Source organism: Gracilinanus agilis, chromosome 1, assembly GCF_016433145.1.
Source record: "Gracilinanus agilis isolate LMUSP501 chromosome 1, AgileGrace, whole genome shotgun sequence".
In the NCBI taxonomy this organism is placed as follows: Eukaryota; Metazoa; Chordata; class Mammalia; order Didelphimorphia; family Didelphidae; genus Gracilinanus; species Gracilinanus agilis.
In genome coordinates, this window is record NC_058130.1 from 220,388,571 (window position 1) to 220,414,763 (window position 26,193).

A 26,193-nucleotide genomic window follows, 5' to 3' on the forward strand; every position below is an offset into this window, starting at 1 on the left:
GTTTATACAAGCTTCTATCTTAAAAGTCGGAAGTGATGAGGAGCCTATTTTCATCGAAATGCATCTAACTTTTTTTCATTGATTACATAAAATGCCATTCCTCTAGGACTGTATATTTCTTTGCTCGGCAGAACACACCACAAAAGATGCGGCTTATCCATGAACATCTTTCACCCTGTGTAATTTCACTGGCTTAACCTCTAGGTAGTTGCCCATTCCCTTAGGAAGGGATTTGAATTTAGCCAAAACTCCTTGGGCTGGAGGCAAGTATTCTTACATAAACTGACCTTTTGAGTATCTCTTTAATGGGAGAGGTATGGCAGACCACAAATCACAATGCATATACCTTATGTGCAAAACAATCTTGCACCTCACATTCTAAATTCAGGCTCTCACTCTCAGCTGACAGATCAGTGAGGATGTCCTGTAGAGAAAATACATTGAAAGGAATAAAACGCAGACACTCTGTGACAGTTTTACACTGAGTTACTTACATGAACATCTCAATACTAAATTAAGGTCTACTAAGAAACTAATCATTTGTACATTAAATGTGTAACTGTAACATGTGTCCTCAGTCAGGGAAGGCAAATGTTGAAGTCTTCTTTGTCATAATTTATTGGAATAATAAACATAAGCTATCAAAAAAATTATCAGTCAATAGAACATAGAAGCTGACTCCAACTATATAGGACAGAAGAGATGTTTAAATCACTGCTCCTATCCTGAAGGATTTATATTCTAGTTAGGGAGACTAGATGAACTTTAACCTATATTACTATTACATTTCAATTAAAATGCAACACTTTATTCCATTTTCCATGAGTATCCAATTCATGTTTTTGTTTTAATTCTCTAAAGTTTTCCTACATCCTCCACAACTTTCACACTAAGAAATATTACCACCCTCACTACCCCCCAACTCTTCTGCAAGAGAAGGGCCTTGTACCAACATTAACTTCCTACATTTTATTGCCCCCAATATCACCATTCACCTTCCATCTTCTGTCCTACTCATTCCCAAATGCAACATGTTAGGCTTATTACCTGAAGCGACATGGTTCCTCTTACAGCTACTACAATAGTTTCTTTCCTATGATCCAAAGCAACTAAAAAAGGAAGTTCAAACACCTGAAAATCAAAAATAAACATTCAAGAAACTTTAGAGACAATATTCAATTCAGTTCAACAAGTGATTGTTAAGTATTTATTATGTCCAAGGCACTGTTCTAAGAATACAGAGTTTTTGCTCTTCAAGAAGCTTACACAGTTGACTGAAGGGAATAGACAATTATAGAACAAGGTAAAAGAAGGAGAAAGAATGTGCTGGGGGAACACAGAAGATTTCATGGAAGAGCTGGCACCTGTACTGAGCTTAGGAGGAAGAAAATTATTCTCTGAGGAGAGAATGAGGAAGAGAAGGAAGAGGAATGCATTCAATATATATAAAACACAACTTGTGAAAATGCACAGAGGTGGGAGATGGAATATCACATTTGGAGAACAGCTAGTAAGTAGTCCAGTATATCTAGTAGAGAAATAATACAAAAATAAGGCAGGCTAGGAAATTAATAGAGGACCTTAAATAAGAGGCTGAGTTATTTATATTTTATCCTAGAGACAATACAGAGCTACTGAAGATCTCTGAATAGAGGAATAACATGACAGAATGGAATGAAGGGAGAAACTAGAATTTGACAGACATTTAAAATGTCTGTCACTGCCAATGTCAATGCCAATCATCATGGCATTGGGAGACCAATTAAGAAGCAATTAAAGCAGTCCAAGAAAGAGGGGATAAGGACATGAATTAGGATGATGGACACATGAGAAGAGAGATGGAGATGGATACAAGAGATGTTGTGAAGGTTAAAAATCAACAAGACTTGGCAATTGACTAGAAATGGGACGGGGTGGTGAGAGAAAGAGAAGTCTTGGATACTCTGAGGTGACAAGCCTGTGTGTCTGGGTCTTAAGATACTAGTGTTCTTAACAGAAATAAGGAAATTTGGGAGAAGTGAAGATTTAGGAGAAAAGATAATGAGTTTTAATTGCCTATAGGACATCCAAAAGGAAATGTGCATTATGAAGCTAATGAAGCTCAGGAGAGCTGGACTGTCATGTGGGAGTCATGTATGGAGAAGTGCTTGGTCCTATGGAAGCAAATGAGCTTGCTGAGAAAGAATACAAATGAATAAAAGAAGAGGGCTCTGGAGGGACAGCTGCACTAAGAAGACAAGAAATGAATGAAGAATCAGCAAAACTGAGAAGGAATGGTTCGGACAGAAAGAAGAACTAGGAAAGCAATGTCACAGAAATGAAAAAGTGTGAAGAGAGCACCCAGGAAAAGGAGAAGGTTGATAATGTCAAAAGGTACAAAGGGATCAAGTAAAATGGGAACTGAGAAAAAGTCAATGGATGTGGAAGAACATTAGTGAGTTTGGAAATAGTTGTTTCAATGGAGTCAGAAGCAAGTTTGCAAGGATCATAGGACCTATATATTTAGAATTGAAAATGACCTTAGGGATCATCTAGTTCAACCACTTCATTTTAAGATGAAGAAATAAGGCCAGAGATGTTAAATGACTTGGCAATGGGGTTGGAAATGGGGGGAGAGGGAGCTGAGTGAATAGAGGTAATGCTTTCCAGTAGGCTGGCAATGGAAGGAAGAAAATTTAGGATCATCTATTGAGGGAACAGGAAGTCCAAGTGAAGATTTTTAAAGAATGGGATAGACAAGCTATTTGTAGATTTGATTTCTTATTTCATTCCATTTTATTTTAAACTTTTATAGAAAAATTAGCAAAATTTGCTAATTTACCTTATCATGAAAGCTGATGTGAATGAAGTCCCTGTACTGTAGTCCAGTTGTATGCAGGATGGATCCGAAATGACAAGTGAGATTATCACCTCCAATAAACTCAAATTCTGCTGTTCTGTTTCTGCAACTAAGAAAACATAGGTTAAAAACAAAGTTACTAGGTCAATCTGAGTTACAAATCAAGAAAATAACACTTCACTGTCAGTGTCCAGAAAAGCAAGTAAAGAAGTGGAGTTTACAGTTTCTAGAAGTTTGGCTATGTATGAGAAAAAATGCAAGGGCAATGAAAAGAATATGAAGGTGTTCTTTACTTTTTTTTTCCAATTTTAATTTTTAAAAGCCTTCCTTTCTGTCTTAGAGTCAACACTAAGTAATGGTTCCAAGGCAGAAGAGTGTTTACGGACTAGGCAATTGGGGTTAAGTGACTTGCCCAAGGTCACACAGCTAGGAGGTGTTTGGGCCCAAATTTGAACCCAGGGTCTCCAATCTCCAAGCCTAGCTCTCTATATTCACTGAGCCACCTAACTGTCCCAAATCTTAAAAGTAGACAATTTAAAAAATGCACTCCAAGTTTAATTCTCAACAGGAGGAAAACAGAATTAGCTATATTTCACTTAAGTAGGGGCCATACATGATCTTCATTTTTGTCAGCTATCAAAAGCTCTAGAACTAGCTAAAAAAAGTAAAGCAATGTAGTTTAAGGAAGTTTAACCCTAATTGAGATAAGAGGATAATATAAATACTATTATCCTTTTACAGCTGTGAACTCCACTTAGAGAAAAACTTATTTCTTCCTCAGGAAGTAAGAATTAATTTTGGATTTTTCATAATTTCCAAGCCTGATCTCCAAGATTCTGATATTCTTGTGAATGTGGAAAAGTAGCTAGATTCATAGAGCAATCTCTAAACTTGAACAATTTAAAATACAGATTTATGTTTGTTTTGATAAATTAATTAGGTAAAATTACTATTCACATTATGATTGATCATCTGTTCTCTGAATGGTAATTGTGGACACTACATCACTGCACTTTTTGAGAGCAGATGAGACTCTACTGATTTCTGAATGCAACTCAGATAGAATGCCAAAATTAACTGATGAATGGAATGGCTTTTCCAAGTAATTTGGAAATGTGTTCAACTGGATTAATGTTATTTGACTGGCAATAAGTTTTGTTTTGTATTTCATATTTTAAGTCTACAATATTGTTTTATGTTAGTGCACAGTTCTTTGAATCATGAATTTAGAAAATATAGGTATCCCTTCCACCTCATGACTTTCCTCACTGCAGTTTTGATATATTGTGGATTGGCTTAAGATATCACAAGGGAATTTGAAGGGAGTTTTGCGGAAGCTAATGATCACAAAGAAAAAGTGTAGAAACTCAGAAATGCATAAATATCTGCATGATATTGTATAATATTAACATATTTTGTCTTTTAATACCATAAATAGACACAATTACTTTTACTATACACACTCATAAAAGGAAGAGACAATTCAGACTTCTTTTCTGGTACAAAGGGAGGGCCAAAAAATTATACATGGATTTTACAGATTGAAAGAACATCATTCCCCTAACCTTCATGCTATGGAAGGGATACCTGTACTGTACAGAAATGCTGATTTTTGGAATGATATCTATAATGTGATACATTTATCATTAGGAAATTAGCCCCTCTTCTGATCTAAAAGCTGTGAGAAATTGAGTTATTACTTACTGGATACTTGGAAATTAAAAAGACCCAAAAGGACATATGTTACCATACCTAGCTGCACCTGGAAAGTAGAAATTAATGACTCAGAATAGGCTAACCTACCAATCACAACCAATCTTGCAGAAACCTGTAAGTGGATTTCTATAAATATAGAGAGGCCACCCATAAGCAGCTGCTGCAAACTGCACATAATGGTGACAATTTTCCAATTCTGTATCCAAATCAGATTCCTAGAGGGGAAAAAATATTTCCTATTTAGTTTAGTCAAATGTAGAAAAGGCCAACACACAAAAGACCTGGAATGTCAAACCCCTACAGTTTCATTCTTCTATTTATAGTTTTTAACAACCTCTAACTAAAAATACACATAAAGGATATGAGTAGGCAAAGTGGTCCTCAAACACAGACTGAGGCTAATATATTTTTTAGACTTTTGCAATATAAATATTAAACTTTTAATAGCTTAATAATGCTCTAAGACTTTCAGGACATGGTGCTGATTTTTTTTTTTTGCTGACACCCACCCCTTCTTCCTCTTTTAATTAAAAAATTATATATATTATTTGTTAAGTGAGTGCCTCGTTAGGAAGGGGAAGGAAAAGGCAGTGGGAGAAATTGTGGTGAAGTAAAAAATAAAAGATAAAGAAATTTTGTTTTTAAAACAGTGGCATGGCATCTTTATATAGCTCCTTTGCTATATAAAACTAAAGGAGAAGTAAGGGACAAGTTCTAGAAGCTCCAAATAGAGAGTCTGATGATTGCAAAGATGAGAGAAATCACTAACATCTCAGAAAGGGAAAGGGGAAGTGGATATAAGTGCAACAAATCAGTAATAATAAAAATTGCTATAATTTACATAGTGCTTACTATGTGCCAGGCACTGTTACTAAGTGCTTTACAATTATTTTCTCATTTGATCCTCACAACAACTCTGGGAGAGAGATGCTATATTTACCCCATTTTATAGATAAGAAAACCTAGGCAAACAGAGGTTAAATGAATTGGCCAGGGTCATACAATACAGCTGAGGCCATATCTGAACTTGGGTCTTCCTTACTCCAGGCCCAGCACTCTATGCACTTCACCACCTAGCTGTCCTAATATATAATATTAAATCTGGCCACTACATTAACTCCTTCATGCCCAAACTGTTCAACTCAGTCTATCAAAGAATATTTTCTAAGGGAAGATCCTCCATTGGAGCTTTAGGAGTTAATGATTTGGGAGAATTGGGAGAATTCACTCAACAGAAATGTGCTTTATAGCTAATCAACTTTTGCTAGTTGTATTCTTTCCACAAAGCAAGAAAGCAATACAGACTTGGCAGGAGAAAATTAAGAAGCAATTATTTTGTCATGTTTTTAGGATATTAATTCAAGTCAGTCATATAATGTTTAAGCCAGAAAGACCCATAGAAATCATCAACTTCTTCTTTTAGCAAATTAGAAAATGGTTCAAACAGCTAGTAGTAGTAGTGATGGAACTAGAACCCAGCTCCTCTTACTCTTAATGTTTTTTCTGCTATACTACATTTCCTTTAACTCAGGATCTATCAAGTATTCTATAAGAAGCATATTCATCTTAGAAGACCAATAGTGAAAATCCCTCAAATGTTACCTGCTGAGGAAAAATAAGCAAAATGGATGAATGTCCTTAAAGTTTATCTTCTGCTTCTGAAGTTGATATTGCTCTAATGACTCTTTCCCACTTATCTCTTCTAACATGACTAAGGTATGCTGAGAAAAGATGGAGAAACAGGACAGATCTATGTCTGATCCTAGGAGAAAAGACTTCAGTCCATGTCAACCAACCTGACCTCCTGAAAAGTACAATTTAGGCATTTCTCCTCTATCCCAAGTTTATAATGAAAAGGGAAAGGGCAAGGCAGGATGTCATTCTAAATAATTAAATTCATTTCTCATTGATTATGAAATTCAAGGTTAAGCTAATTAACAAGAGCAAGATAATGAATATATCCTGTGAGATTTTTGTTTTAAAAACCATAAAATACAGCTTTTTTCTTATTTTCCTATGAGAAAAACTATGCCATCATCAAGCAAATGGAAGTAAACCAAATCTAGCTTCCTGAGATGTGTTACATTAGAAAGAGACTCTGGGGGCAGTTAGGTGGTGCCAGGCCTGGAGATGGGAGGTCTTGGACTCAAATCTAGCCTCAGACACACTTCCTAGTTGTGTGACCCTAGGCAAGTCACTTAAACCCTACTGCCTAGCCCTTACAGCTCTTCTGCCTTGGAACCAATACAAAGTATTGATTCTAAGACAAAAGGTTAAGGGTTTTTAAAAAAAAGAAGTCAACTCAACTCAAGCTATATATCAGAAGGAAGCTTATGGAATAGGAGCTAAAATTGAATATTTCTCTTTTGGCTGTCAAATTGAAGAGATGGCTATTAAGGTTTTTTTAGACTTTCACTTATTATAGTGAACATTCGATCCTGAAATCCAGGGTGATGAGGAAACACCTTACTTTGGATTACTCCAAACTTTGTGCAGTCAACAGAAGGTAAAAAATGATATTTTTATTTTTAAAATTTTGTACTTAAAATGCCAAAGAATATCTGTATATACAATTAATATTGTGCATTAAAAATATATTCCCATAAAAATATCACAGAAGATATTCTTTTGGTTTTCTGCTTAAAGTAATGCAAAAAATTATTTCCTATTGAACTATGGCAGATTTATTGATCCATTTTGTCCAATGAAGGTTTACCTGGGAGGCTTCCAGGAAATGACATACAACTTCCTCAGGATCCTTTATTTTCTTATCCTGCTGCTGATGGAGAAGAGTCAGACCTGCAGCTATATCACTGGGCACAAGATCAGTGTCCTGCATAAGTGGAATGAAAATGTTTCACGTAAAAATTGTAGAATAGGCCATTAAGTTCCCTAAAATCCACACATATATTATTTACATTTTAATCTTCCTCTATACATGCAGACAAAAGTAAAAGAAATGCAAAATCTATCATGAGTAAAAATATCTCCCACCAAAGAAAAACTAAAAAAAAAATATATAGAACTCTCATGACTGGAAAACACAGAAAATATCCTAATTTTTATTTGAACAACAAAGTGATTTAAGTATCTTTGTAGCCATCTTTTTAAGTTTAGTCTAAATTCAAACCCAGACAACATAAAGGAAGACTCTCTTTCGCAGAACTGGACTCTAAGGTAAATTTCTATTAAAATGAACTTTTCCTCATAAAAAATTGAAAGCTATGACTGTGCCCATTTGGTATAAGAGCTTTGGGGTTTTCTTTTTCTTCCTAATTTGGGCAGGAAGATGGGAGCGGGGGAGACAAAAATGAAGAGGGGTGTGGGGAGACAATGACAGAGAGAGACCGAAAGACTGGAGGAATAAGGTAGAAAAAAAGAGAAGTCAGAAAAGGCTGTTGAAGCATTTTTAAAAAATAATAAGCACTGAAGAGAAATCCCAAAAGAATGAAAGCTAACTGTGATGTAAGAACACCTAAGAAACGAATGCCAATATTAACCAGAAAGGCTCATTTACCCAAATTTCAAATATATTTTTTTCTAGCAAGAAACAAAAATAGATGATCAAGGACCTCACCTGACAATGACTGTTGCAATTATGGCATTCACAACTGTCTTATCACAGTGAACACCACTGTCTGCTATCCAAGCTACTCCCAGAGAAGCCCAGACCATCTCTGGCAAAAACAGTGCTAGACGAATATAAATCAGCTTGGGCATAGACTTTCGAGGTCCAGGATTACAAATGGTTCCTGAAATAGAGAGAATGTTTAAATAATTAACTCAACTCCAAAAAAAATCTCTGAAAATATTTTTATACAAATGTAAACATATACATGCCAGCACATACAACAATTAATTTAGAAAAAGATAACACCTGACTATCTATATTTGCATACCAGTAACTGATTACCTAACAATAAGGATAAATGAATAAGTGAGGTATAGTATATGGTTGCAAAAAATAAAATCATCTAGTCTCTGATTCATTTAGCATACTTGCTCTATATTTTTTAAAAGTGCTTCTAGGTCAAAACCATCAGGAAAAAGAAATCCCTTGCAGTCATATAGTCCTCGATAACAACAAACATGTATGACCCTCACCTTCCAGCCATTTTCTAAAACTGATCAACATTTTACTAATAAGTCTTACTTGCCCCTCTTTTTGCAAAACAAATAAATTGTTAATTATATCAGTGATACATACTAGCACAAATAATTTGGGAAATTTATTGCTAACTATAATATTCATTAGTCACCTCCACTCCTACACACATGATGCTGAACAAAGATGCAGAAAACCATTTAACTCTTCTTACTGGTTCACTACAATTTCATGTTACATTATCTCAATTGGGCCCTTACTGCTGCTAGGCAATCATACTATCCCACTTTGCACGGCATTTCTTCCAAACTTTTTCATCCCTCTTCAAACCTCCCATGCCTCCTTTGCCCTCCACTCTCTCAGCAGGGAATCTGCCATCATGTTTTACAGAAAAATTTTGAGTTCATTCACTCCATCTTCTCCCTTCTTCCCCAACCTTGTATCATATGATGAAAGAGCCTTATTCCTTAGCAAAGCTAGTTCCTCTACTTGTTCAGAAGATCATTTTATCCCATCTCCTCCACAAGACTGCCCCAGTCCCTCTCATCCCCATCCTTTAACTTATTTTTAGTCTCAAGTTAAGTTGATCAAATAAAATGCTGATAGGAACATGGAGAACAGGCCCAAAGTTACACCACTAAGAGTAGTTGTGAATTGTTTTAGAAAACAAGATGGAAATATACATTCAGAATGGTAAATGGTATTCATGCTCATTGACCCAGGGAACCCATTGCTAGGATTAGGCCCTAAGGGCATTATTGAGATGGTAAATCACTATGTATTTATGTATGAAAATATTAATGGAAGCTTTGTTTGTAATGACTACCTGGAAACAAACAAATGCAATGACTGGAATAAATTGTGATATTTAAATGTAATGGATTATATTGTTATTAAAATGACAAATATTGGAAATATAAAGAAAAAGGGGAAACATGAAAAAATAAAAAGAGAATAAGAATAATGCATACCATGGTTACATGAAAAATAATAGCCACAAAATCAAGAGAAAAAAGTATTAAAGTAAAGCAAATTCAAAGGGAACTCAAAAGCAGAGGATGTTTAGATTAAGACACATATATAATTATATATTTTTAAATAATTGTTTATGGTTTTGCACATCATTTTTAAATTTATTTAATTGTTTATTTAAATGTGTTTTGTTGGCAGTGGTTACTAAGTACATACTTTTAAAAACTGGAAAAGAAAGGAATGAATGAAAAATAAAACATTTATTAAGGGATTTCAGTCTCTTCCTGTCTACTGGGTCATTTCCTACTGCCTACAAATATACTCATGTCTCTCCTAAATTGGGGGGGGGGAAGACCCTTACATGATCATCCATCTCCACTTACCATCATTCTACCTCTTTTGCCTGTTATAGCTAAACTTGAAAAGTCTATCTATAATAGATGCTTCCACTTTCTCTCCTCTCACTCTCTCCTTAACCCCTTATAATCTGGCTTCCAATCTCATCATTCCACAGAAACTGCTCTCTCCAGTTACTAATGATCTCTTAGTTGCCAAATCCAACCTCTCTTAATTCTAGTGCCTTCCTTCTATTAATTATTTCCTATTTACCCTATATATAGCTAAGTATCCTATATATAGTATTTATTTGCATTTGTCTCCTTTGTTAGATTGTAAACTCCTTGGGGCATTATTTTTTAAAATTTATTTGTTTTTCAGTTATATGTAAAAACAACTTTTGACAACTGTTTTCTGACACTTTAGGATTAAGATTTTCTTTCTCTTCCCCAAGGCAGTTAATGGTTTGATATAGGTTATGCCAATGCTTTCATGCAATACATATTTCCATATTGCTCATACAATGACAGAAGACAAATGAATAAATAAAACTCATGAAGGAAAGTGGAAGATTTAACCATGGAAAAATACTCTAAATTTAATTAATTAATAAAAAAAAAAGAAAAGAAAAAGAAAGTGGAAGATGGCATGATTTTGAAAATCTGCAATCAGACTCCAACAATTCCTTCTTTGGCTGTGGATAACATCATAGGTCCCTTGTGGATATCTTGGGAACTTGCTTTGCTGATAATCATTTAGTACTTTCAACATCTGTTATTTTCCTGGTCATGTTAGCCAATCTGATAGATGTAAGGTGGTATTTCAAAGTTGCTTTATTTTGCATTTCTCTAATCAATAGTGACTTGAAGCATTTTTTTTCATATGCCTATAGATAATTTTATTTTCTTCTGAAAATTGCCTGTTCATATCCTTTTACCAGTTTTCAACTGGGGAATGCTTTGTATTCTTATAAATTTGACTCAGTTCTCTATATGTTTAAGAAATGAGGCTTTTGTCAGAGATGTATAAAATTCACCACCACCCCCATTTGTTGTTTCCCTTCTAATCTTGGTTTCATTGGTTTTGTTTGTAAAGAAACTTTTACATTTAATATGAACAAAATTATCTATTTCTTGTAATGTTCTCTATGCCTTATTTGGTCATAAGTCTGACAGGCAAACTTTTCCATGTTCCCCTAATTTGTTTATGGTGTCATCTTTTATTTCTAGATCAAATATCCATTTTGACTTTATCCTGGTGTATGATGGATGTGAGATGCTGACATACCATTTTCCAGTTCTTTCAGCAGTTTTTGTCAAATTTCTCTCTGTATTTTTGGATCGTCTACTATTTTTTTCTCAATGCCTTCTGTCTTTTACTCAATACTTGAAAATTCCCTCCCAGATGACTGTTGGGCGCCTACATTTTTAAAAGCAGCAGAGAGAAGATTCCTCTCTTCATTGAATAATTCAGCTCCTTGCTCAGTTACAGATTTCATGCAGGATGCCATGTCATCATATCTCTAGCCTGCTCAGGCAATTTGGCTCATTTTTTATCCATGACTGAATATTCTTTGCCTAGAGTGAGTGGTAGTGGCAGGCAAGTCTTCTGAGTGTCTCAGTGTCCTCTACCAGCTCTTCATTCTTATCATACCTTCTTGTCAATGTTGCCTAAGGCTTTGTCCTAGATCCTCTTCTCTTTTCTGTCTATATTGTCTCACAGTGACTTCATTACCTTCTATGAGTTTACTTATCGTCACATTGATGATTCAACAGATAGGCAGCTGCAGTTCACCCCAAGCTTCCCTATGTCATTAGTTGCCTATTGGACATTTCAAACTAGAGAGTCATGGAGACATTTCAAATTCAACAAGATCCAAACTGAAATTATTATCTTCTCTCTCCAAACAAACCCTCCCCATCCTCATCTGAATTTCTCTATTTCTGTCAAAGGTATCAACATGCTTCTAGTCTATAAGGTTTATAACCTCATAATTTCCCAGGTTCAGAACCTTAGGATTATCCTTGACATCTCATTCTCCCTCAACCCACAGAGACAATTGGTTGTCATATCTTGCTATTTTTACCTCCATATCTCTTGTATCCAACTCCTCTCACTCACACAGCCACCATCTTAACTCAAGCCCTCAAATTTAGCCTAGACTATTGTGACAAACTCCTAATTGGTCTTTCTATCTTTAGGTTTCTCTCCACTTCAGTCTATCCTCCACATTGGCCATTAAAGTGATTTTTTCCTTGCTAGCAGATCTAACCATGCCACTTCTCTACTCAATAAACTCCTCTGCCTCTTCAATAAAATAGAGACGCCTTTATTTAGCTTTTAAAGTCCTTGACAACATAGTCTCAACCTGTTTTTCCAGATTAATTATATATTATTGTTCCTCCCATAATCTGTGTTCCAGACAAATTGGTCTTCTCTCTTGTTCCTCACATAATGAAACTTCATAGCCTGTTCTCCATCCCTTTAAACTAGCCATACTCATGTCTAAAGTATACTTCCCAAATATCAAGAACTATTTACTACAAGAAACTCTTGCTTATTCCAACTTCCACTGCCTTCTCTCCCTAACTAATTTGTATTTACTTTATTTATATTTTGTTTGTGTGTCTGCCTTTAAAATGTAAGGTTCTTAAGAAAAAAGATTGTTATTATTTATATGCTCAGGGCCAACAATAATGCCTGGCATACAGCTGGCACTTAACAGTGCTTACTGATTGTATTAATATTTTTCAGCATAGGATTAAGAACAAATGCTTGAGTAAAAATACAAAACAGAAGAGCATTATCAAAATTCTTCTCTATTTGGAGGGTAGGACTCTATAATTAAACATAAGAAATGAAGTGTTAGGTGGTTTTTTTTCCTTCTCTCAATTTTGGATTTTGCCAAATAAATCTTTTAGGCAGCAAGACAGAATAATGTCTGAGTTTCCTTCTATTCCAAAATTTTCTGAGAACCAGATAGAGATCCAATTTTTTAAAAAGTGGTCAAATACGGAAATACTTTTTTTTAAATTAGAATTTTAAACATGAAACCCCTGGTAAAAGGTGACAGGGACCTACTTACTCCCAAAAGTATTTGTCACAAGATAAAAGTTTATTTTTTAAATTCATGCCTACAAATTTATCTCAGATGTCCATTTTAGAGAAATCAAGTAACAAGTTACTATATTAAGGGCTGCCTTTTGATCCAAATGACTTCGTTAATTGCTAGCATAATTTAATCACAAACCTTATGAAATTAACAGGAAAGTAAATTATATGCATGGAAGATACAATGATCCTAAAATTTTCTGTAAGGTATATCCAAAGTTAATTCCATTTCATGACTAAAATTATCTTAGATATATATATTAAAACAAATGGTAGTAATAGTTAAAGTGGAGGATGGGGAAATGGGCACTTGAATTTACAGTTAAGATGGTGATATGAAAAGTCCTAGGGAGATCCTAGCTCTCCCATAAATACTACAGTAAAATTCTAAAAATATATCAGAAGAATGATTTTTTTAAATTTAAACATTTATTAATATTCATTTTTAACATGGTTACATGATTCATGCTCCTACTTTCCCCTTCAAGAATGATTTTTTTAATGAAGAAAAATTACAATAAGTTCCTTCATCTGGTAAAGGACTGCACAAAAAGAATGCAAAAAACTTGAAGCTATGAGCAGAATTGTCTACTCATGAAACAAGCCAAGAGAGACAGAAGCCCCAAGCACTTGGATAGCACAGACCAGAGCCATAGGAGGAAAAAAGCCTGGCACAACATCTAAGCAACCAGTGCCAGTCCCTGTGATGAAACTGGGCAATGGGCAGTGGCCCTCATTTTCTGAAATCTTGTAGTTCTCACCTGTTAGCACTAGTTAAACATAAACTATAAAATCTGTAGTTTTAGCATTAGTCATCAAAACTTCAAAGAAAAATGGAAATTTGTCTCAAGCACTAGAAGAACTCAAAAAGGAATTCAAAAATCAAATAAGAAAGGTCAAAGAAAAATGGGAAGGGGGAAATGAAAGTAATGCAAAATGAAAATAACAGCTTAAAAAGCAAATTTGGTCAACTGGAAAAAGAGGCACAAAAATCCAATGAAGAAAACTATCTCCTAAAAACAGAGTTGACTTACTGGAAAAAGAGGCAAAAAAAAAAAAAAATCCAATGAAGAAAAGAGTTCCATGAAAAGTAGAATGGACCAAAAAGAAAAGGAGGATCAATAGGTCATGGAAGAAATTCAGTCTTTAAAAATTAGAATTAAACAAATAGAAGCTAATGGTTTTACGAGACATCAAAAAAACAATAAGACAAAGTCAAAAGAATGAAAAAAATATAAGAAAATATGAAATATCTCATTGAAAATATAACTGACCTGGAAAATAGATCCAAGAGGACTAAGAATTATTGGACTACCTGAAAGTCATGATCAAAAAAAAAAAAAATCCTAAACATTATACTACAAGAAATTACTCAAGAAAACTTCCCTGATATTCGTGAACAGGAGGGTAAAATAGAAATTGAAGGAATCCACAGATCACCTCTTACAATAAATCCCCAAATGACAATTTCCAGGAATATTACAGGAATATTACAGTTCAAGAGCTCCCAGGCCAAGGAAAAAATACTGTATGCAGCCAAAATGAAACAATTCAAATATCATGGAGGTCCAGTCAGGATTACACAGGATCTGGAAGTTTCCACAATGAAAGATTGTAAGACTTGGAATATGATAGTCCAGAAAGCAAGGGAACTGGGTTTACAACCAAGAATCACATACCCAGCAAAACTGACTATATTCTTTCAGTGGAAAGTAAACAGAAAACAGAAAATTTTTAAAAGAAAATTTGATGTCCAAATACAAAATTCAAAAGAAGCATAAAAAGGTAAATAAAAGAGAGAAAAAAAATTAAGGGCTTCAATAAGGTCAAATTATTTATATTCCTATATGGAAAGATATCTGTAACTCTGAAAAATGATTATCATTATCGTAGTAGTTAGAAGAAGTATACAAAGACCAATGGTGTAGTAGTAAGCCTTTAGGAATGATATATTAAAAAAAAAATCTAAGGGTGAAAAAGAGGATTATTATACTAAGAGAAATGGGAAGACAGAATAGGGTAAACTATATCACATAAAGAGGTATGGCAGGGGAAAATACTATTACAGTAGAGGGGAGGATGAGGGTGGTGATGGGTAATACTTAAATTTTACTCTCATTGGAATTGTCTCAGAGAAGGAAGAACATCCAGATTCAATGGGGTATAGAATCCTATCTTACTCTACAGAGAAGTCGAAGGGGAATAAGAAAGGTGGTGGTGAGAAGTAATATAAGGGAGGGAGATAGGGGGAGTGAATAAAAGCAAAACACTGTTGTAGAGGGAAAGAGTAAAAGGAGAATAGGCAAGATTAAAAGAGGAAATCAAGGTAGAGGGGAATACACAGATGGTAATCACAATTGTAAATGTAAATGGGATGAATTCACTCATAAAACAGAAATGGATAGCAGAATGGATTAAAAACCAGAATGCTATCACATGTTGTTTACAAGAAACACATTTAAGGCAGGCAGACACACACAGAGTAAAGTTAAGAGGCTGGAGCAGAATCTATTGGGCTTCAACTGAGACCAAAAAAAGCAGAAGTAGCAATCATGATCTCAGCATACCTAAAGCAAAAATTGATTTGATGAAAAGACAAAAGAATGTAATTACATCTTGATAAAAGGAAGTACAGATGATGAAGAAATATTAGTACTTAACATATATGCATGAAATGGTATAGCATTCAGATTTTTAAAGGAGGAACTAAAGGGCCTTAAGGAGGCAATAGACAGTAAAACTATACTAGTGGGGGACTTCAACCTTTCCCTATCAGAGCTGGAAAAATCTAAACAAAAAATAAATAAGAAAGAAATAAAAGAAGTGAATGAAATTCTATAAAAGTTAGATTTACTAGATATCTGGAAAAAATTGAATTGAGATAAAAAGGAATGTATCTTCTTTTCAGCAGTACATGGTACATATACAAAAACTGACCATGTACCAGGACGTAAAAACTTCACAAACAAATGCAAAAAAGCAGAAACAATAAATGCAACTTTTTCAGATCATAATGCAATAAAAACTACAATCAACAAGGATTCATGAAAAGGCAAATTAAAAATTAATTGGAAACCAAATAATCTAATTCTTCAAAAAGGGTGGTTCAAAGAACAAGTCCTAGAAATAATCTCCAATTTCATTGAAGAGAATGACAATGAGGAGACAACACATCAAAACTTATGGGATACAGCCAAAACAGTACTCAGGGGAAATTTTATATCCCTGAATGCTTATATCAATAAAAATCAAGAAAAAGCAGATCAACGGGTATACAACTAAAAAAGTAACAAATTAAAAATCTCCAGTTAAAGAATTGGAAATCCTATTGGAAAGATAAATTAATAACATTGAGTAAAAGAACTATTGAACTAATAAATAAGAGTAGGAGCTGGTTCTATGAAAAAACAAAATAGCTAAGAGAATTGGTTAATTTGATTTCAAAAAAGAAGAGAATCAAATTACTAGTATCAAAAATGAAAAGGTGATTTTATCTCCAATGAAGAGAAAATTAAAGCAATTATTAGGAGCTATTTTGCCCAATTATATGACAATAAATCTGATAATCTAGGTGAAATGGATGAATATTTACAAAAATATAACCTGTCTAGTTTAACAAAAGAAATAGAATACTTAAATAATTCCATCTGGGAAAAAGAAATTGAGCAAGCCATCCATGAACTCCCCAAGAAAAAATCCCCAGGATCACATAGATTCACATGTGAATTCTATCAAACATTTAAAGAACAATTAATCCTAATACTATACAATCTATTTAGCAAAATAAGTGAAGGAGTCCTACCAAATTCTCTTTATGACACAAATATGGTGCTGATACCTAAGTCAGGAAGACCAAAAAAAGAGATAGAAAATTATAGACCAATTTCCTTAATGAATTTTGATGCAAAAATCTTAAATAAAATACTAGCAAAGAAACTACAACAATATATCACAAGGATTATTCACTATGACCAGGTGGGATTTATACCAGGAATGCCAGGCTGGTTTAATATTAGGAATACCTGAATTTGGACTGTCCTCCTCTATGCTCATTTTCCAGGGTTCTCAACCTATAACACCCCAGAATGTCTAGGGGTGGGTTATTCTGGGAAAAAGCAGAGATTTCCCTGAAATGGGAAGAAAAAAGTTCCCAGACCCTCAATAAATTTTCAAACCCTGATCCAGACAAAGAGGACTGCTACTCCACACCTAGAGAGCTGCTAAATTCCACCAGCTCAAGGGCTACTCTATCATACCCTGGGCTACTCCAGCAACTCCAGGGCTATTCCATCAGTTCTTAGGCTACTCCACCAGCTTCCAAGCTATTCTATCAGCTTTTAGACTATTTCACCACTGTCAATGTCTTCTTCAAATAAAATCAGGATTGAACAGAGTTTAAGCCTCCAATTCTTGGGATGAGACTCTACTACAAATTTGGGTGTGTTCTCCCACACCACCTGCAGGAGACACCAGCACAAAACCCAGAGAGCACAAGTCCTGGCAGTCCTGCAGAATGCCTACGCCAAGAACAATCTACAACAGGCATTGGCAAAATAGGACCCAACTGCAAGTAGGCTAGTCCCCTTATTTGGAACACAGTCACACTGATTCCTAATGCTATTTTCACCTCAACAGCAGAGGTGAGTGAATAGTTGTAATGGAGACAGGGACTATATGCATGTGGTGCTATTATTCCTCTCTACTACTAGGCAGTGACTAGGATATAACTTGACTGTTTCAATTTTTTTCCTCTATTCTTTATTGTCCTACTACAAATTTTACTTTTTTTGTTACCAGTGCATAGCTATCATGTCAAAAGTAAGAAAAGAAAAAAACTTTTGTTATAATTTTTTGAGCTCAGGGTAAAGATTGAAATTTTTCTGAATGAGAACCAACTCCTTACTCATTATTATGAAATGTTAAATGGCTTTGGAAATTAGCTTTAGCTGGAAACTTTATAATATTTCTTAATGAATCAGCCTAAAATTACAAGGCAAAACAGCTCTTATAAGCAAAACTTAGTGTAATAAATTATATTTTCTAATATATTTTCTAATTTCAGATATATTTTCTAATTTCAAACTACAGTTCCAGTAGCATTTTTGAACCTTAATTTAAATGCAAAAGAAATTTTCATATTTCAAAATATATTTAACTCTGTAACTGAGGAACTAACTTTCAAAGGGAAGTAATCTACAATACAATAAGGCAAAACTAAGGGACAAATATCCAATGAATCTAGTAGAATTCTAAAAATGTTTTCAAGTGATGAATGTGCCCAATTAAATTCATATGCTTGTGAATTGATTATCAATATTTGGCAGTACCTAGCTATGTGAAGACACTTTCAAAGATAAAGTAAGTAAAATCATTATATATCTTCATTTTTGTAATCAATTTTGAGGGTAGAGAACACTAATTTTGAACATCAATTAAGCAAAATCTCATTATTAGACCAGTATTACAAATATTTTACTTTCAATTTTGCCTCTTGGTCTGCAAGGCCTAAAATATTTACTATCTGGACCTTTATTGTAAAAGTTTCCTAACCTCTACAACCTACAATATCCACAATACAATAAGATTACACATCTAAAGTTGGAAGTGATCCCAGAGGCTAGCTATTCCAACTCTCTCATTTGGCAAACGAGGGAAGGTTAAGTATATAACCCAAGATCACCAAAGCAATAAGTAACTGAGCCTGGATTTGTAACCAGATTTTCTGATTCCAAATCTAGTGCTCATTTTATATACCTATCTCTCCAATTATAGTCAGTCAGGTCCACAATAGAGAATGGACCAAATCAAAAGTTTGTAAAAATCAAAAGTTTGTAAAAGGAGAGGAGACAGAGAAGGGCCAAAGCTAAAACCCACAGAGCCAGAAGTCAGAAATTCTGGAAAAGAGCACACTCCAATCCTAGCAAACCCATTTAGAACAGCGGCAGCAACATCCACACTTCAGATGGAATAAGACTAAGCAGGGTACACCCACCCCATCAAAGAGTATAGGCAGAAGCAAACTCTGGCCATTGCACAAAGTTCTGTAAGGTATAATTTGACTCCTATCCTATTTTTGGTATACTCCTGCCTATCTTAAATCAATAATCTTATCCCTATGATTAGTTTTAATCAATATTACCTAGTTTAATGTGATTCTATAGGGATAATAATAACCTATTAATAAAGAGTAATCATAAATCACTATAATTCCAGTTATAGTTCATAATTTAATGATTATTAGAAACAAGAGTCTTCCCCCCCTCCCCCGAAGAGTTCCATATCAGACTTTTACTTTAAATGATTTGAAGGGAATGAACATGACCAGAAAGCGGGAGAGGGACATCTCCACTCAGATGTTGCAAGAGCCTCAGTGAAGTCTCATAATATATCAAATATGGGGGGAAAACATCCTTCTACCCAGTATTGCTTCTCTTGTGACACTTATTAAGCAAGCTAGGCCACCTCCACAAGTAATTAAAGTGGGTCTGTTGATAAAGCAGATGCAATGATAAAGTAGGTGGCACAAAGAAGGGGTAGATGAGCTAAAGTGCAGTATGTCCACCTACTGTTTGGTAGCAACATGACCAGAGGGCATACCAAGAATTTGAAGCTCACCAGTGAGATTGCTCACTGACGTGTGAACTGACCAAAGGACAGAGCTGGGCACCTAAGAGAATAGAAGCTGTACTCAGGAGAAGGTAGGGGGTCTGAGACCATGAGGAAGGTCTGGGAATCTTATTTGTTGGAGAAGGCCAGGTCCCTTTATTAGTTATTGGCTTGGAGCTCTGCCTCAGTTGTTTTATTATGGATTGACCAATTTCTGGCATTACATTACCAATTCAAATTAAAATATAATTTTCTTATATGTATATAAGAAAAGGCCAAATGCAATGAGGAAAACCTATAGATTAGGCAAAGCCCAAGAAGTAAACTCAAAAGAAGAGTAATTTCAAGATAATATTAATGAATTCTCAGAAAAAAAGAATGGTTCAGTCACAAAGACTCCAGAGGTATTTGGAAGAAATTAAGAATGAGTTAGGAAATAAATAAGTGAAACTAGTGCTCTTTAGGAAGAAACTTAAAAGAATAGCTTAGAACAGATTTTTTTTTTTTAAATCTTTACCTTCCATCTTGAAATCAATATTAAGTATTGGTACCAAGGCAGAAGGGCAGTAAGGGCTAGGAAACTGACTTGCCCAGGGTGACATAGCTAGGAAGTATATGAGGCCACGTTTGAACCCAGGACCTCTTGTCTCTAAAGGCCTGCCTCTCAATCCACTGAGCCACCTAGACGGCCCAGAATAGATTTTTTAAAAAAATTATTTAAGTAGTATATTTTTTAAAAGATAGAATGAAGTCTAGAACCCAATAACTCCATGAGACTATAAGAAATACTAGACAGAAATCAAAAGATGGGGAAAAAACAGAATTGAAGTAAATAAGATATCTAATAGCAAAAACAACTCATGTGAAAAAAGAGATTGAGAGAGAATGTGAGAATCATCATAATCAAATAAAAAACCTAGATATTATATTTTAAGAAATCAATAACTAAATCTGTCCACATCTACTAGAATCAGAAGACAACATGAAAATAGAAATAATTTGCTAGTCACTAAATGAAACATCCAAACAAAATATTGAGTAATGTCACAGTCAAAATCGAGTTTTCAAATTAAATAAAATTTACTGCGGGCAGCCTCAAAGAAAGAACACAAATACTAAGAAATCAATCAGAATCACATAAGATTATATTACAACTAAAATAGAGAGAAAATCTTGAAATAAAATATTGCAGAAGGCATAAACAAAGAAAAACTTACTTTATAAAAATGAATATAATAATCCTGGGAGGGGTGTGGACCTTATATACATTTATTATTTCATTATAAACCACCAAACAATGGAGTCAAGAGAAACTCAGAAACATTTAGAAATAAAATTAAGCAAAGCCCAAGAAGAAAACTCTAAAGAAGAGTAAACTAAATAAATACTAATGAATCCTCAGAAAAAAGAATGGCTCAGTCAAAGACTCCAAAAGTATCTGGAAGAAATTAAGAAAAGAGTGAATAAATAAAAGAAGTGAACTGGGGAATGGATGAACAAATTATGTCAGTGTAGTGGAATGTTATTATTGTACTATAAGAAGGGACAAGAGGAGTAGATTCTGAGAAACCACAGAGGGTTTGTATGAAGATATATAATGTGAATTGCATAAAATCAGGAAAAGCTTAAGAACTCTCATCATTGCAATGATCAATCATGAAGAATGATGATGACTCATGTTTCCCACCTATTGGCAGAAAAGATGATAAGATGAAGGAAAAAGAATAAAATATATTTTCATACATGGTTAATGTATGGATTTGTTTTGTGTAACTATACTTATGTGTCACACGAGGGCTTTTTTATCTTTTTCTTGGGAAGGAATTGAGAGGAGAGTGATAGTGATACCAATTAAAAAAAAAGATAAGTAAAAAGAGCTGACTATTCCACCCAAAAAGTACAGCAGGGTAAAAAAACTTCGACTTGATATAATGGCCCAATTCAGGAACCAATGCAAAGAAACCACTATTAGAAAAAGACACAATTATCATAAGGAATTATTAAAGATCCATAGATATTCAAAAAGCAAACATAAACAACAACTGGAAGCAGAGGCTCAAAAGAAAAAAAAACGGATTTTCATCAAAGACTATGCAAATATGTGGAAGAAATGACAAATATAAAAAACCAAAATAAAGTCTTTGGAGAAGAGAAATAGGAGAGTATTCAGATGGAAAGTGGTGAATCTTACCCAAGTAGCAAACTTCTTGAAGATTAAAAAACATCAAAGAGAAATCAATTATTATACAAGACAAAAAGAAATAAGAGAACAAAATCATAAAATTGAAAAATAGAAGAAAATGTAAGGTATCTGTTATCAAATACAACTGAACCCAGAACATAGATCAAGGTAAGATACTTTAAGAATCAGATTCCCTGAAAACTATGATTTAAAAAGAGCCTGAACACTATATTTCTAATTTTCTAAAAACACTGAAAAATATTTCATTCTTTTACAAATAAAAGTCATTTATCTTCTCTCCCACTGTGGGGATTGGGTGGGGATGGGGACAAACTAAAATGCTCATAACAAAAGATACAGAGGAAGGAAAACTCACTAAGAGAACAGAATAGGAGACAGTATAGCCCAACTTCCCCAACAACTGCTCCAATAAACATCCAAAAAGAGTATCAGAAAAGTGATTAAGAAGTCTAAGTAGAAAGAATAATGGTCATCTTTCAAACTCAAGACCACAGATTTGACCTGCTGGCTAGTGACCAAGTGAGGAATTGTGGAAGAAAGTTAGTCTGAGATCTTGGAGGCAACTACAGAAGTAGAAAAGGTTCACAGTGATATATGAAGTCCTGAAAGAAGATCAGTTCTACTGTCTGTAGAATGGGCACAGAGAGCTAATGCTCTGGCCCCAAAAAAAGAATATGGACTCATCTCCAGGAGAAAGGGATTATGCTGGTACTCTGACTTCAGAAGAGATCCCTGACCTAACCCAGAGGTCAGAAGAGAGCCAATGTTCTGTCCCTCTGACTTAGAAGGGGATGCAAAAATTCACTGTGACCAGATTGGATTTATATGAGGAATGTAGAATTGGTTCAATATTAGAAAAACTACAAACATAATTGTCCTTATTAACAAGTGTGACAAAAATCATATAAGTCAATTAATAGATGAAAAAAGAGCTTTTGAAAAAATATAACACTCATTTCTGTCAAAAAAAAAACCAACAAAACTTGAAAATATAATGGATTATGGCTGTAACATGGTAAAAAATACACATTTCAAACCAAGAACCAGTGCTGTATGTAACAGAAATAAACTAGAATCTTCTCCAATAAGATCAGCTGTAAAGCAAGAAAATCCATTGTCACCACTACTATTTGCTAGTGTTAAGAAATAAGACTTATAGTGACATGAAAAGGAAGTGGAGGGAATATGCAGAGACAGAAGCAAAATTATTGCTTTGTGAAGATAATGATGGTGTACTTAGGATCTCAAAAAGTCAACTAAAATTAATGGAAACAATATTAGCAAAGTTACAGGATATAAAATACTATATAACCACAAAATATCAGCATTTTTATTGTTTTAGGGAAAACAGGAAGTACCAAGGAAGAGGCAGAGAGAGAATTCCAGAACTCTGGTGACAGTAACTCTGCTGGGACAGTTGGGTTTTGGACTTGCTCTCTGGAAAAAGAGACAGTGTATGTGGGCTTCTCCTACTACAAGCCTTTCACCTTCTAGGAAGTGGTTGAGTTTGGGTTAAACTCCACAGGTGGACTGTGTGAGTAAAATCTTTACTTTCCTTCTTTACTGGATTTATACCTGATACTGCTGTGATTCTACTGGATTCCTACCAAATCCAGAGGACAACCTTTGTGAGACATCTCCCTTGTTGACCTAGTGGACCTGTGGACCTTCCAGCTTTCCCTTACTCTGAATTACTAGCAAAGGGGGTGGTTACTGGTTAGGCCATAGTATAGGTAGCTAGAGATCTGTAGGTAGAGATTTAGTGTAGTTAACATCTATTTGAATCCTACTGGACTTTGTGGAGGGAATTGTTTTAAGACCCAGTTAGCTCATCCCATTCCCCTTCTGTTCCCTGTCCTAGTTTAATTAAAACCCTAATTTACAACATAGTGGTAACTTGTCAGTTTCTCCCTGGAAGCCTTCTGAAACCTAGGACTTCTGATAACTGGCCCTAAAGACTATTTCATCTAAGTGTCTAGAAAACCACCTAAACCTTATACTTACAATATTTACATTTATTATTTCATTATAAAACACCAAACAAATTCAAACAAAGCAAAAGATAGAAAGAATGATACCATTTAAAATAATTACAAAATGTGTATCTATCAAAATAATGTATCTATCAAGATATACAAAGAATTATATAAACTTAATTGCAAAACATGATCTATAAAAATAAAGAGAAATCTTGCACTATATGTAGTATACTACACTCACAGGCCTCCATCATTGGCAAAGAGGATTAGGAGAGAGGTATGATTTCATATCTTGGCCTCTAAAATAAACAGAAAACCTCAAGGTGGACTGGTTCTATTCTGGTGATTTAACAGGAGAAAGAAAAAAGAAGGTAAACGCAATATAGAAGCATGAAAAGGAGGAACTTACCATTTACCATAATGGGAATGTTCAAGAAGAAGAGCATATAAACATGAAGGACAAAGGGAAGTTAATCACATAGATATCCCATGTACACATGCATGCACACATATATCCATAGGGAAACAAACAAAGAGTTTGGTATAGAAATACAAAATTCTCAACGGGGTAATAGGCAAGAATAGGAAGAGGTGAGGTTCAAAGCTAGCATAATGCCAGGGAAGGAATAGTTGCAAAAAAAATAAATCATGGGGTAATTAATTTTTAATTATTAGTTAATAGTTTTAATATTAATTAATAATTAGTCAGGGGGAAATTAAAAGAAGAAAAATAAAAAAGGTAAGAACCATGACCAGGATATGGCTTGAGGAAAGAGAGGTAAGAATAGTGGAAGAGAAATAAATCAGTTATGAATTTCAGTTATCACTACTATCCATCACATTCCTTCCCCTTTACCACCATATGCTTAACCAGAGTCACAGTGAGTAATTTTTCCAGCCCACTATGGCTTAAGAAAAAAGACAGGAGTCTTCCAGCACTAAAGATGGGGACTAAGATTAGCCAGGAATATGCTCCAAGGAGTATTTTAGTGCCCAGAGGCAGAAAAAGAGCCAAGATTGGACCTCGGGGCAGCAAAAGATCCTAGGGAACCCCCAAAATAGTGCAAAGTGAAAGAAAGGGTTTTATTTGGTAGCTCTGTCACCCACCACACAATTCTGGGTTGCAGGACCAGGGCAGGGAGTTGAAAATGGGCCCTAATTGTGAACAGAGCAAGGAATAAGTTCCTGAAACAAACTTTAGCTGTGAAGTTCTGATTTCAAGAGCCGTTTTTGGCTTGGGACCCAATGTGGAAGTCTATAGTGGAATACCCGGGTAGGCGTCTCAGATCAAAAGGAACTTGCAGTGCAGTCACTCTGAACATGCAGAGCTTGCCAGTAGACTACAACAGGTGACTGAAACTCCCAAACAGGAACAAACCAACAAACTCAATCAAACCTGGCTCGGACTTATATAGCTTAAGAAACACAGAAAAAACCAACTGCTTAATCACATAGGTCAATGGGATATGATTGGGGATGTAGACTCTAAATGATCACTCCAGTGCAAATATCAATAATATGGAAATAGGTCTTGATCAATGACACGTATAAAACCCAGTGGAATTGTGTGTTGGATATGGGAGGGGGTTGGGAGGAGGGGAGGGAAAGAACATGAATCATGTAACCACAGGAAAATTTTCTTAATTAATCAATTAAAAAAAAAACTTATATAGCTCAGATCAGGGGGACAGTGAGCACATTTTGCCCTGGGTCACATTACTTTGAGATGAATGAAAGTTTGTATGCTCCTAGTTGTGAAAGTGGCAAAAAGACTTAGGAAGACAGAAGCTCTACTTTTGGGAGATATGTCTACTTTTCCCAGAAGTGCACAAAGTCTAGTAATAATAACAAAGTCCAAAGTCAAGAATTAGGCTAGAAGAGTGAATGAGCAAACAAAAATGAATCCTACCAAAAAAAGAGTTGTGGTGACAGGGAACACAATCTCAGAAGAGAAAGATGCAAAAATATCTATAATCAAAGCCTCAGAAAAAAAATGCAGCTTGGATATGTCCAATGAGAATTCTTATAAGAGTTAAAGAAGAGGGTTTTGTTGTTGTTGTTTTTTAAGAACAAAAAATTTGTTTTAAAAGCCAAATGAGAAGGGTGAATCAGTGGATAGAGAGACAGGCCTAGAGATAGGAGGTCCTGGGTTAAATCTGGCCCAGGACAATTTCTAGGTGTGTAATCCCGAGTCACTTAATCCCAAATGCCCAGCCCTTATCACTCCACTGCCACGGAAATAATATTTAGTATTGATTCTAAAACAGAAAGTAAGGGCTTAAAAAAACAACAAACAAACAAATAAATGAAAGCAGCAGTGGAAGAA

The 26,193-nt window shown here is 34.7% G+C and overlaps 1 protein-coding gene across 1 annotated transcript in view; it reads right to left on the reverse strand.

Annotated features, from left to right (window-relative positions):
• DAGLB (diacylglycerol lipase beta) overlaps window positions 1–26,193 on the reverse strand; it is a 46,935-nt gene that overhangs the window by 13,183 nt on the left and 7,559 nt on the right. Inside the window, exons 3-9 of the mRNA XM_044678985.1 lie at window positions 8,133–8,307; window positions 8,015–8,030; window positions 7,272–7,388; window positions 4,643–4,770; window positions 2,822–2,948; window positions 1,048–1,131; window positions 347–424 (exon numbers count right to left, since the gene is read on the reverse strand). Of these exons, the coding sequence (XP_044534920.1) occupies window positions 347–424; window positions 1,048–1,131; window positions 2,822–2,948; window positions 4,643–4,770; window positions 7,272–7,388; window positions 8,015–8,030; window positions 8,133–8,307 (725 nt within the window). The remainder of the gene's footprint in view (window positions 1–346; window positions 425–1,047; window positions 1,132–2,821; window positions 2,949–4,642; window positions 4,771–7,271; window positions 7,389–8,014; window positions 8,031–8,132; window positions 8,308–26,193) is intronic.